Source organism: Passer montanus, unplaced genomic scaffold (genome assembly GCF_014805655.1).
Source record: "Passer montanus isolate IOZ18808 unplaced genomic scaffold, ASM1480565v1 scaffold18, whole genome shotgun sequence".
Lineage (NCBI taxonomy): Eukaryota > Metazoa > Chordata > Aves > Passeriformes > Passeridae > Passer > Passer montanus.
This window is the reverse complement of record NW_024365381.1, coordinates 512,364-526,137: the sequence shown is the minus strand read 5'-3', so window position 1 is coordinate 526,137 and position 13,774 is coordinate 512,364. Positions and strand designations below refer to the sequence as shown.

Below are 13,774 nucleotides of genomic sequence, written 5' to 3'. Positions count from 1 at the left end.
TTATTCTTATCCCCACATTTCAAAACATTTACAATATGTGTAGCCTCTTTTTCAATAGTATTTTTCACTAAATTCTGCACGCTTTCATTACTGTAAGCCTACAGGGATTTGAGATATATCTGAACAAACAAGTAATTTCCAGATTTATTGGATACTTAAATAGATTTGTTTTAAAAAATATCTTTTTTATCCTACAAAATTGAGTCTTAAATTACATGTTAAATTACCAAATTAATATACTATGTAGAAAGCAAAATTTAAATTAACACCGGTGTATTAAGATGCAAAACATTTAAGGGGTTAATGTCAGTGATGAGGATGCATGAGAACTAAATGTGCAGACCTTGCAACATAACTGTTTTTTATTCAGTTATAGGTGCCCAGCGCAGGAGAAGCCCCAGTGCCCTTGCCATTGAAGTATTTGAATCACATTTGGGAAGTCATATATTGCAGGTAAAAAAATGGCTTTTCCAAGAAAAATCAAAATATCTACCTAGTTATATATCTGCCAATAATTTGAATAGTATTGTTGTCAGCACTTATATTGATGAGATTTTTTTTTGTGCTCATATTCTTCTACTCTGAAAGTCCCTAATTGGGAGACTGTTAATGAGAGGCAAGGCAAGTGTTATTTTAGCTGAATCACAATATTTTGATGTTTAGAATTGTGCAGTAGGTGTTTGCTTGCAGAGTGCCCTTATGTATTTGTGTGAATGTGTGTAAAAGCTAGTATTTTGTGTTAGTGTTTGTTGTGTCATGTATCACTTTAAGGTTGTTTTTTTTTTCCCCACTTTGGTTTATAAGCACTGCTTTCTCCATGATATCCCAGTTGTCACAATTATATATCACGAACTTGGAGCAATTTGCAGAGATTAAAAAATGAATAGAAGTATGCCTCTTAGGTGTCCTTAGCTGTGGGCTGAAAATTGGTCTGGTATTTGTCAAACTAGTTCATCACATGGCACAAGTCATCATATTCCAGGAAGACTCAACTGAAAAACAATGACCTGATGGAAATATTGTTGTGCATGATTTATTTTGCCAGGGTTCTTACAGCCTTTCTTAGACTGAAGTGATCAAATGTAGAGTACAAGCAGTTAAGAAGAAAATGTGATGTGCTTTGCACTAAGGGAAACTCAGCCCTATGGAAATAAAACCCACACAGTCTTTTCTAAGTGTGGCACTGAATAACTGCTCTTATTTAGCAATGTACACAGCTTCTCAATGCAAATATATTGTCTGGTGTATTATCTTTTGAGAGGTATGAGAGAGGTAAATTAGGATATTATCATGAGAAATATTCCACTTAATTTGAAATGATTGAGAGCTATCTCTGTACTAACTCAGCTGTGGTATTCAAAAGCACTATAGATAATGTCAGAATTTTCACATCTTTATAAAGTAACTAAATGCAGAATAGCAACAAAGATAATTTTAGGAAAACATTAAATTAACTAGTAGAATTAATTTCTCTTTGGAACAGGAATCATGAATGAAATGATTTGCTTAGTTGTGCACTCTTGGCAGAGGTCTAGGTCAAGTTTTTGATTCTGTAAGCAAATACTTTTGTTGTAGTCATTGTGTCAGAGATCTGCACCAATAGATACAGTACTGTGTTTGCATATTAGGCAGGAACGCTGCTATGTTGTCTCATACATAGAAAAAAATGAAGAACTAGCAGTTTTGTGATATTTCAGTTTATGTAATTTATCAGTATGTTGAGTGTGTCAACATATATATCCTAAAGGTATGTTTTTTACAATATTTATAACTCATATACAAATAAAACCTCATTGAGACTTATTTATTTACACTTTTTAGGTGTTAAGTATGACTCTTATAGATGAAAATGAACAAAACTAGGATGGCCGCTTTGAAGACTACTTGATATTTGAGTTTTTTCCTTACTGTATATTAAAACACACAGTGACTTTCATATTTGTTTAAATTAGATTCCACTTATGGATTATGGGTTTTTTTGAGTTTTCTTTTTGAGTTTTTTTTAGGTTTTTTAGAATTTGTTTGTGATAAATTAAGGTGTTTTCAGGACATAACTTCATCATACTACTACTAAAAAAACCCCTGTATTGCACTTGTATACTTGAAACTGAGGATTTTAAATCAAGATTACCATCAGCCTTGTATTGAATATCTGTTGAGGTGTGGCCTTTTTAAAGAAGGTGATACCTTTATCAAAGTACTCCCATGAATCTCGCAGTTGATAATAGGCAGTTCCACCCTGATATTTTTGAGACCCTTGGTGACGGATAAAGGACAGTATGAATTAACAGTGGTGGCAGGTTTATCATGACATGTTAGATTTTGTCTTATTTTAGCAGAGCAATTAACCCTTGGGAGGAAAACATGGGTCATCCATTCAAATGCACCACTTCTAAACAGATCAAAATGAACTTCAAAGTACTGCCTTGTGGTCTAATAGGTAGAAATATAATCACCTGAAGACAAAATGGTTTTTAAAACAACAATTGGACAGACTTTGTGGTGGAATACAGTTCTAACATTCTAACATGTTCTCACCTAGCCTGCTGCTCACAGAAATTATTTTCAAATAAGTTTCATGATAAGTATTGTTTGCAAGTGAAGTAAACAACCTTGATTATACCTTGGGAATTTTCGTTCCAGAGTCTGCTATCTGAAGAATTTGAATTAAAAGTTTGTGTAATCCTTTTCGCTATTAGTGTTTTGAAGACTCGGTTTAGTGTAAACTCAGAAATTAAGGACCTCTCTAATATTTTTAATATTTTGATACTTCAAAATATATTGATAGACAGGTATGCATAATACAGTAAATTTTTAAAAAGTGGACATAGTTTATTTTAAATTACATTACAAAAACAGAAGTGGAGGTACATCTTGTGGTTTTTTTACATTTTGAGTCTACAAGTACGTAGTGTCAGTCATATCTAGGTATATATGATATACATGAGTCTTGTCCATCCATATTAAATCCATGTATATACGTATAATACTTAGTCATCATTGAATGAAGAATGCCTTCTTCCATTACTTTTTTTTTTTCTATTATTAAGGAATCAAATGTTTAAATACTGCTTAATTGATGATTGATACTAAGGGTTTTCTCCCATATGCAGTTAGGTACAGAAAATAGAAAAGTAAAACTCTACCTGTCATAAGAATAAAAGTTTAAAAGTTATTGATTTTGGTCTGAGATAGCATTTGTGACCAGGGATCATACAGTTAATTTTGTTTCATTAATGGCAGACTTCATCAACTCCAAAAAAATCAACACATTATTACCTTTACATAAATTCAGAGACGAAAAATTGAATAAAAACCCTGATAAAAGAATATTTAGTATTGTTAAAGGGCTTCATTTGAGTAAGGCTGGATGCATCTTTGCATTTGTCCTTTGTGCAAATCTAGATATACAAAGAGGCATATACTGTGCTTACATATGAAATCTGACACTCGTGCACATCCTCACGGTGAGAGTGGTGAGTCCCTGGCATTGGCTGCCTGGGGAATCTGTGCCTGCCCCATCCCTGGCAGTGCTCAAGGCCAGGTTGGATGGGGTTTTGAGCACCCTGGGATAGTGGAAGCTTCCCTGCCCATGGCAGGGGAATTGGAACTAGGTGATCTTTAAGGACCCTTTTAGCCTGAATCAGTCTAAAATTGTATGAGTCTATGTCAAAAAATCTCCAAGCCACAGCTGATTGCTGTATATCATGCTGAGGAGATTCCCAGTGGTAGCTTTGAAGCCAAAGGCACTATCCACTCTGTGCTTGTGGAAAAAAAGACACCACAAAAGATGAGTGCTCAAACACTATTACATCAGAATCTTTATGTCAGGGTAATGTCTTTTAAATGTTTTCCAAGTAAAATTACCTGAATTATGAATAGTAGAGTGGGATGTAATGGAGGAGAAAAGTAGATAATGGCAACATGTTAATTAATTTTTGACTAGATTTTTGATTTGCCAAATTACAGGCTTTGTTTTTCTTGTCTTGTACATTCTTTTTCTTCTGAAAAGTGGTGTTATAACGAGAATAGATACCTTCTGGTTTATATTTCTGTATATATATCTGTCTATCAACTAAATCCAGAAAAGTAATTATTTCTGGTACCCACTATTAAAAATTTGGCTTAAATTAGTTGTAAAATTTAGCAAGATTTTAATCAATTTTTCAGGATCTCTGGATTTTTTTTTCTGTAACTTCATTGCTATTGAGAAGGTGTGAAAAGGGGTCAGTAACCCCTAGTCTTCTTATAATCAGGAATGATCAGGAAATGTAGAACTAAATATAGAGAAAAGAGAAAGTTAGTGAATATATTTGCATATGCAAATTAGCTTAATTGATACTGCTTGCCTCTACAGGGATTTTTCATTACAAACTGGAGTGCTACATTGTTCAGCTCATATTGAGTAATTTGGTAACTAATGAGACCAGTTTGCACTAATTTGCATATGATAAATGAGCTTAATTGCAGTAAATAACTTGGAGGCATAATTACTTAATTTTCCTGTGTTGCATGGCTTTTAAGTTCACGTATGAACAACTCAAGATAATTTTGCATATTTAAATTAGTTGCTTTTAAAATTCTTGAACAAAAAAGAACACACCTTACAATTTGAACCATAAAACAATTAAAAGTATAATGTACAATATTTTAAAAAAATACTATTTTGAAAATATATGTTTCTTTCTCTAAAAACATCAGTGCCTTTTTAAAAACTAAATATTTTGAATTAATCACAATGAAGTAGCTTTAAAGTCAGGCTAGGATGGAAAGATGGTACGAGTAAAAATAATAGGAGTGTGTATCTGAACTGTTGTGAGCAGTATGCATTTTGTATTTCTGCACACAAGAGTGATAACTTTCATAATTGCATTCTTCACTTCAGTAGTGCCTATTCAACTGTTAAGAAACCAACACTTTCATATAGCATTATGTACATATTACATACACAGTAACTTGGACACTAGTTGTCTTAGATCGTCTATACTGTGCTACCTCATTTTGTGTGAAGAAATCCAGTATAAACTGGACAGATACTGAGGTGTCAGTGCAACAAAAAGTGTATCCTTTTCTTCATTTTGTGGACATGTTCAATTGTGAGCACTGTCCAATGAGTTTCACAACACACAAACAAAAACAAAAAAACAAAACATAATCCAAAATCAAACTAATTGGAAGACCACAGTTAATTTCTGCCATGTCCCTAAAGTTATTGCACATTAGATAATTTTGATACATGTGATGGAATTGAACTACTGAACTAGACAGAGAAAAAAGCCAACTAACAATCTCATTTATTCCTGTAGCAAGAATGTTGTGCACCTGTGGATGACGCTTGGATAACAATTACTGACTTCTCCCCTGTTCCGTAAAAGTCCCCTACCTACCTAGAAGCTGGAAGACTTTTTGAGTCTTGGAAATTTGATGACACTTGCATTTCCCTTTTACTTTGTGCTGTGCTTTTCTCTTCCATTAAGTATTTTGTGGTGAACAAATGTCTTTCTGTTGTGCACCTGTGGATGACGCTTGGATGACAATTACAAGTGGATAACAATTACTGACTTCTCCCCTGTTCCGTAAAAGTCCCCTACCTACCTAGAAGCTGGAAGACTTTTTGAGTCTTGGAAATTTGATGACACTTGCATTTCCCTTTTACTTTGTGCTGTGCTTTTCTCTTCCATTAAGTATTTTGTGGTGAACAAATGTCTTTTGCAAGGCAATTGCAGTATCAGATTCAATAAGAGAAGAAAAATCAGGTTCCCTTTAAGTTCAGAGGAAAAGCAATGTCAGTGAAAACAATCTGACCCTATAGGTTGTATTCTTCGTTGAGTCAAAAGTCACAAACTACAACCACTTAGCTTTAATGAAGTGGTTAACAATATACAGAGGATAGCTGTAGTGGATGTCCAGTTGTGTCCAAGATGACCCAACAAAATTACCTGAAATATGCACAAGGCCTTTAAGTCCTTGTTTTACTTCCTAGAAAACTCTGTATCACCACAGTCTTGATCATGGAATGGCATCCCATAATGGGAGCAGAATTTGAGCTACTTGGAATCTAGAAATGGCTCAAAGGCTGCAATTTGGCTTTACCCCATGCAGGAGTCCCAGACTTTCCATGCATGAAAGGCAGTCTTGGTTCACATGCTTTTTCACTCCACTGGAAGCCTCTGATGGTGGATGGAACTTCATGGAAGATTTAATTGTCTCTTTACCTTCATCCTGTAGAGAAGACATGCTACTAAACCGCTGATGTTATTTTAGCTTTTCCTTATTTCAAGTCAACAGATAAGCAAACCACCCTCATCCTATGGGTGTAAGAAGCCTAATGTATTGCTAGTATTGTGAACAATTGAATAATGCCTCTCATCCTAATAGTTTGACGTTCTTTTTCTGTCTATTTTTAGTAATGAATCCAACACTGTAATAACAAGACTAACATGAAACTGTAGAAATATTATCTGTTTGTCAATTTAGTATACTACTGTGCTTCAGAGAGGGGCCCTTATTAATTGTGAGGTAAATGTGCAAATGAATACAATTTCTGTGGTTTCTAGTGAATCATTCCAGGTGATGCCAGTACCATACAGAGTAGCTGAGTCATTGGTTTGTTTTCTGGAGTACATCAGATGAGCTTAAATTTCTCAGGAAAGAGGAAAATTAATGTTTCTTCACTCCAAGTGAGCACTCTAACAATTGGCTGTTTGCAGGTAGCTAGTACACCATCCACCTGCACTCCTAAACTAAGTAAAGCTGTATCTACAATTGTGCTCAAGGGGCTGATCCCATCCAACTCAGCTGTTTGCAGGTAGCTAGTACCCCATCCACCTGCACTCCTAAACTGAAGTAAAGCTGTATCTACAATTGTGCTCAAGGGGCTGATCCCATCCAACTCTTAGAGCTGTGTAATAGCTGCAAATAACAGATTGAACCATATTTGTGATACTCTCAGAAGTACTCAAGGTCACAGGAATGATCAGCTGAATGCAAACAAAGATTCTTAATATCTCAGTAGTTACAAAATAAAAGGTTTTTTCCCATCTTCAGCCAGAAAAAATTGGAAGTTGTTATCAGGAAAATGTTTTCACATACTCCTCAAGTTAATGCTGTTTTATCATCCAGTTTGTAATTCAATGTTATCAAACACAGAAGGTGCAGAATGAAATACCAAATTTGAAGGGAACTTTCATACAATTTCTCTGTTGTCCAAATGGGTCTTGTTCTCCATTTCTGCCACTATTTTTGTAGAATTATAAACATACTTTTTGGAACAATGGTACTCTATCAAGCTTTCTAGACAAAAAGTGGAAAGAATTCACTCGACAGTTTCTCTACATTATTTAATCATGTCTGGAAGATGTTGCTATTAATCCATATTAACTAGATTAGAATATACAGAGAAAATGACACAATTCATTTTTGAAAAAAATCATTTTGCTGGAGAGTATGTGAGTAAAGTTCTCCATACATTGTAAATATGTGTGTTGAGCATGCAACCAGTTTAAATTGGGCAGAATTTGTGAAAATGTGTATTGAAGGCAAATTAGAGATCAGTAAAGAGAGCAAGTTATCTACATTTTTTGCAGTAGTGAACAATTCTGGATGGTACAAGTGTTGCACACAATTAGCAGTGTAATGGAGAAACAGAACTTTCTCCTGAAGGGAAAAAAGTACCCAATACTTTGCCTTGGAAGCCCATTGTTAGTTAAGTATTAAAATCAGCCAAGCAGTATGAATAATCATAAGTTAATGAGATACAAAGTTCTAAATTTTTTCTTTCCCCACAAATGTTGTGTAAAACTTTATAGTGTTTTAATTAGATAGAGGCAATACACAAAAAAAGAAGTTGACTGGCTAGGCTATAGCTGAGTGGAAGTCTCATTTCTTCCAATATTTGAATTATTATATATTTTCTTGTCATCTGACAAGAAAATTTAAAAAGTGGGAAAAGAGACAGGAAAGTGTCGGAGTGCTATAAAATATTAGGGAGAAGATTTATCTTCTCATTTACTATTTTCAGTCATTTTGAATATTACATAATGAGGTTCTCTCTGTATAACACTAGTCAACACAGAAATGGTGACACAAGACTAAAGGTGAGGAAGCAGCAGATGGTAGTACTGATGGAGGATTTTTCCAGGCTGCAAAAGGTGTCAGGAGAAAAGACTTCTACTGGCTTGGAAATTTGAGAAGGGCAATTGCTAATGATGATGTCAGTGGTACACTTTCTGAGAATGAAGAAGACTGTTCAGCTTCTTGTCTGCATTGGGTTAAAGGGCTAGACTACTGACTGACATCTGTTAGCATGTGTCAAAGGCAGACGAAAAGAGGAAAATGTGAAAAGGCTGACAAAACTAAGGGTATGTTGGAGAGCACAGATCTGTTCTGTCTGAAAGTAAAAAATTTTAGGATGAAATAGAGGTTAAGTTATGCATCAGTAGCCAAAAATAAAGTGGAAATTAAATAGATTAATTAAGAGGAAGTAGTGGTTGCGGATCAAACCACTCAGCAAAGCGATGCTAAACTTTTTATTGGCAAAGAGCAGTGCATAAATGCAATGAGACAGAACAAGTACAGAGCAAGTCAGAACTGAAGGTTTCTAGATTATATAAAAGTTCTGTGAGGGAATGATTTCTATAGGACATATATTGAGTCTACTTTGTGTACTTAAATTTTGAATCTGAACTTCCTAATTTTCAAGTACGGCCTATATTTATGAGTTTTCTACCTGAGATTAAGTGGCATCCGGAGAGTTTGGATATAGAACCAAAGGGTATGCACCAAATGCTCTTAACAAAATGCAGTTCAGAAACTCAACAAAGAGGAAGGCATTTATTTAATCTACACCTCTATCCAAAATCAAAAGCATTTAGTATGCAACCGTGTTTTCTCTAGAATAGTTGATGATTATACAGCTCAATGTAGTAATACAAAACCAGAGATATAACAGTAAGAAATGGGATGCTGTACTGCCTTATTATAGAATGAACAATGATGGATTTATGAAGTAAGAGATTGTACATATTCTGATGAAAACATAACTTTCTAGAAAAGATACAATACTAAGTGGACATGACCAAAGACATTAGGAACAAAATCTTAAGAAAAAGAAATCCAGGGGTGAAAAATATCAGCATACTAAATGGTGTGTTGGGGAAAGATAGGCACACATTCTGCTTGGAAGCAGTAATTTGGGGTGACATGAAATGTGTGTTTATTGTGTTCAAACACCACACCCCAACACAGTTTAAAGGCAGGAAGTCAGTGTAAATGCTGAAATGTTGTGAAAAGAGTCATAGGACTCTGGTAAGGAAAGGTTACTATCTTGCTTTGCAGTGTGCCTTTCCAGGAAAGAGGCATTTCCAGTAGCAACTTTCCCTTTATGATTTGAAGATAATGCTATTTCATCTTTCTGCTTCTTTCTGTAGATTTCTATAAAATCTACCTAGGAATCTGTTCATGCTTGATCAGCAATCACTCCTCAAGTACTTTGTAGATTGACAGTCTTCTCAGATCATACTCTTGTCATAAAATCTGATACTTGATGTTAATTTATGTAGAGATTTAGAAATCTAATTGTGCATTTTGTTCTAGTTTAAGTGATTCAAGGTAAATATAAGTATTTGAAGCTGAAAATAAGCAGAAAAAGGTCTCAGAAATTTTAATGTTGTGGACCTCTATTCACTGTTGGATGCTCTTTTGCACTTTAAACATGTGTAAATGCCACTGCATGCTATGATATGGCTCTGGTGTTACACCAGTTTAAATTATAACAGAGGTTAACTTGATACATTGCATGATTCTAAAAAGGGCTAGGAACAAAGGCTAGATCAGAATCTGAAAAGGTTAAAGGAGTTGCACAGACAGCACTGTTACAAAGGACATCCCAGGTCCATTAGCTGGAACATATAGCAAGAGAATTTCCTGGGTTCAGGAGACTCAAAAGGTGCTAATTTGCATACTCCAATTTGTCCTAGTCATAGCAAATGCATCAGATTGACTCCATAAGGGCAGGGCTTTCAATCTGGACTTGTGGCAGAGGTACAGCATCCGAGCACTTGCTGCCCAAGGGGTTATATGCTAAAAGGAGACTGGGGAGGTGTGGGAAAAAGCAAATTGTTTTGCAATTGGAGCTTGGAGCAGTACACTTAAACCTGCATTTCATATGGCAACTATATATATAGAAGCGTGCAGTTTCATTTAATAAAAAAATATTTGATCTGAGCAGGACATGTACACATACAGTGATGTGTCATTTAATTCCTGAGAAACTATTTGAAGAAAATGACATATCTCAGCCCTGTTTGCTGACCATTTTGTTGTCACCTGCTGAGTGTTGTCATTTCCATAGCCAGTGGGCTGTATTGAATCAAACAGAGGGAATAGGTCATTAAAAGAAATGGAGGCGTTTCTGCAGCCTGTAGAAGCTGAAGGAGGATTTTTTTCTTCAGGTACATCAACAGAACTCTAATGGAGTCTGCATTCAACTATGATTTGGGGTTTTGCCTTATATTTCTCAGAAGTAAGGTGGCTTGAAAAGTATAGACAGCATAAACTAATGTGTGGGTTCACCAGGAAGAATTATATGATGTTTGTAAAGATATAGGTGAGGGCAGTGAGTGTCCTTGTTTCAGAAAAATGTTTTCATTTTTTTTTCAATCACAGCATTTATCAAGAAAGGAAAATAGTGTTGATTTTATATAAATAAATAAAAATGGGGGAAAGTATATTTCATGGTCATGCTGAGCAAGTTAACTGATATTTTTCTTCACTTTGTTGAAAACATTGATGACAGTTTCAAAGATTTCAAATATTTTTCATTTCAGGTTTTATAACAAATAAAGCGCTACAAATAGGATTTAAACAATATTCATACTCCTCTGCAAGGGATGTGAAGGGCCGCACTCTGTGCCTTCTTTTTACCTGAGAGCTGGGAAAGGGTAGGGTTTTAATTTGCATACAGAAAACCCTTAAATGGGTCATGGACAGCTGAGATTCATGTGAATGCTATTGTTTAAGGCTGCTTTTAACTCTGAGTAATTTCATCATATCAGGTATCTGCTAGTCACTTTTTGTTTTTTTGCTTGTTTGTCTCCAACTGTGAGGCCTAAATAAATACAAAATTACATGTTGACATGGAACCTATGTGTTCAAACTTCCCCAGTGCAATAAAACCTCTGTTTTTCCTGGATTTGCTTGGAAAGTACACCACCTTTACAGACTTTTTAAGTTCATAACATTTAAGGGAATACAAATATTGTTGAAATAAATGAGTCAGGCTTGTAATCAGGCTCTCTGTTCTGAAGTATATTATCTCAAAAGTTGATTAAATGGTTGTTTCTATTAGTTGCTGCTAAAATGTCATTGTATTAGGATTTCTACCTGTACAGAAATTATAAAAAGGACTATGGGAATAAAAGATAGCATTTCCACAAGTGAAGTAGTTATGTGTAATTACATGGTATCACATTTAGGCACACACACACACACACACACACACAGGTAATGTAGTCACAAAAGCTGCAAATTGGGGCTGGACTCTCTTCATTAATTATGCACAGCACTTAGCCAATGAATTTTCTCCTTTTGTATTTCTTCCATTTTAAGGTGATTCCTATTTAGATATGTACCATTTTAGATTATTGTACAACTATACCTCTTTGATAGAGTCTCACAGAATTCAGGTTTGATTTAATGCATTGTAAATTGTATCCTACAATTTATTATAGCCAGAGATTTAAAGTGTGTATCATTGGCTTGCTTTGCACTTTGTATTTGTTATTCTGTTCTTCCTTTCAATTGTATCTTCTGCTCAACATGAAAATTTTAATAGCTATGATTTCATTCTTTTGAGTTTTTTAGCACAGAGGTGGTGGATTAGCTACCTTTAATGTACACTTTAAGGAGAAAGAAAAATTTGTGATGAGTGTATGTCTGTGTCTAGAGTTCAGAAGTCCTCCTCACAATGCAAGAGAGTCCTACAGTAGAGAATAGTTGTTACAGAGGACACCTTAGCTGCAGGACCTGTCTCCTAGCCCATTGATAGAGCCACTTGGCTTTTTGCTCTTCCAAAAATAACATCAGGTGAAAAGATTTGAAGGGACAAACTGATGCCTAGAGAGCCTACCTGGAAGAGAGGCTGGGCAGAGTTAAAGGAATAAAGTAGTTATTTACTAGAAAAGCCTTCAAAGGACACACCTTGGGCAGTACAAGAGCCTGGCCATGGCTCTATCCAAGATGGATGACAGGTCACAAGGTTTCACACTTTTATAAGTTTTGGTCCATTTACATATTGGGGTTAAATGTCCAGTTATGGCTTCAGGTTATGAAGTCCCTCCCAGAGTGCTCTCCTCAATTTGCTGTTGTTTAAACTTTTTGGGCCTGAAGCTGCAATGGTGTCCTTGGTTCTCAGGCTGGAAAAGGATTGTTTTGCCCAACTAAACTGTGAGGAGAATTTGCTGACACTTTATATGAAGTTCAGAGTTACTCATTAAGGCAGTATAGAATCTGAAAAATATGAAAGCTAAAATTTAAGGCATCACAGTATGGGACTGGTTGTCAGCTTTCTTCAGGTTAATAGCAAATACTTCTTAATCCACAGCATAAAAAAACCCAGTTTTGTTGAAAATTAATGAAACAAAGTTAGTGTTTTAGTGTAGCCCTTGTATGTGAGACATGTAGTAGAGAATCTCAAATTTCCTCTGGACAGTCTCAAAGAAGGTCATTTACAGGTGAGATTTAAATTGAAAGTCTAGATGTGATGTCTCAGTATTCAAAGCAACCAAAATCTGGCATTAAAAAAAAATTTCTTTAATGGTTGGGAATTTTGAGGCTTAATTATGGACAGTATACGCAATTCTGGAAATAAGAGTAAGCCCTCTGTTAATTCTGAGAAGATATTTGGGACTTGAAAAAGTGTCATTGAAAGACTGTCCTGCTAACTTGCTGTCTCTTTTTTTGTTCTCTCTCAAATAATTATTACATTTACATGTCTGAAACAGTAATGATCAAAGCAGTGGTTTTCATCTTTTACGAATTATGTAGTCACACATATGCATTTTAGCCTGCATTTTAGGCCACAAAAGGCTGGCCATACACTGTAGAAGAGGAAAGGGGTTGCTGCATGTCTGCTCCATGCACATTTAGGCTACTGGCTTTGCGCTGCCCTTCACACTTCCAGTGTTTGCCAAGGCAAATTAGCAGCATTTGGCTTTTGTTCTACAAAAGTTCCCCCAACTCCCAGATAGATTATTCCTGATGAGGGTATAAATTATCTACATGTAGGAGGCTTGGCATGAAGTGATTGTAGCTGCTATTGCTGGATATAGGAGTGCATATGCCATTAAGCCTTGTTCTAGAATGAGATTCAGTGACCTCCGTCATGGATATGCTCTAGTTTTGATAGACTCCAAATTTAAACAGAAAGTAGCCTTTCTTATTTCTTGCCTAAGGAAATGGTTGATATTTATTAATTTGTGGCTATTATCAATGTTTGTTCACAAGTACTTAAGTCTATACTTTTCATTCTGAATGTATTAAAAGTTTCTTTTTCAGAGCAAGTAAGGAACAGTAGCATGAGCAGAGCATAGAATTTTACTTAAAGAGCATTTTATTTCTTTTTGTTTCAAGAATGTGCCTGCCAGGGTGACCCAAGCACATACCTAAGTAGGTGCCAATAGTGTTTTGTAAGATTGTTACATAGGTTTTGTTGGGGTTTTGTTTGTTTGTTTGTGGGGTTTTTTTGTTTTGTTTTGGGATTTTTTTTGTGTTTGTT

At 35.3% G+C, this 13,774-nt stretch overlaps 1 protein-coding gene across 8 annotated transcripts in view; it reads left to right on the top strand.

Moving 5' to 3' along the window:
• NPAS3 (neuronal PAS domain protein 3) overlaps positions 1-13,774 on the top strand; it is a 594,914-nt gene that overhangs the window by 298,287 nt on the left and 282,853 nt on the right. For all 8 annotated transcript variants that reach the window (XM_039705452.1, XM_039705451.1, XM_039705456.1 and 5 more), the window contains one exon: positions 371-453. In XM_039705452.1, coding sequence (XP_039561386.1) covers positions 371-453 — 83 coding nt within the window. The remainder of the gene's footprint in view (positions 1-370; positions 454-13,774) is intronic.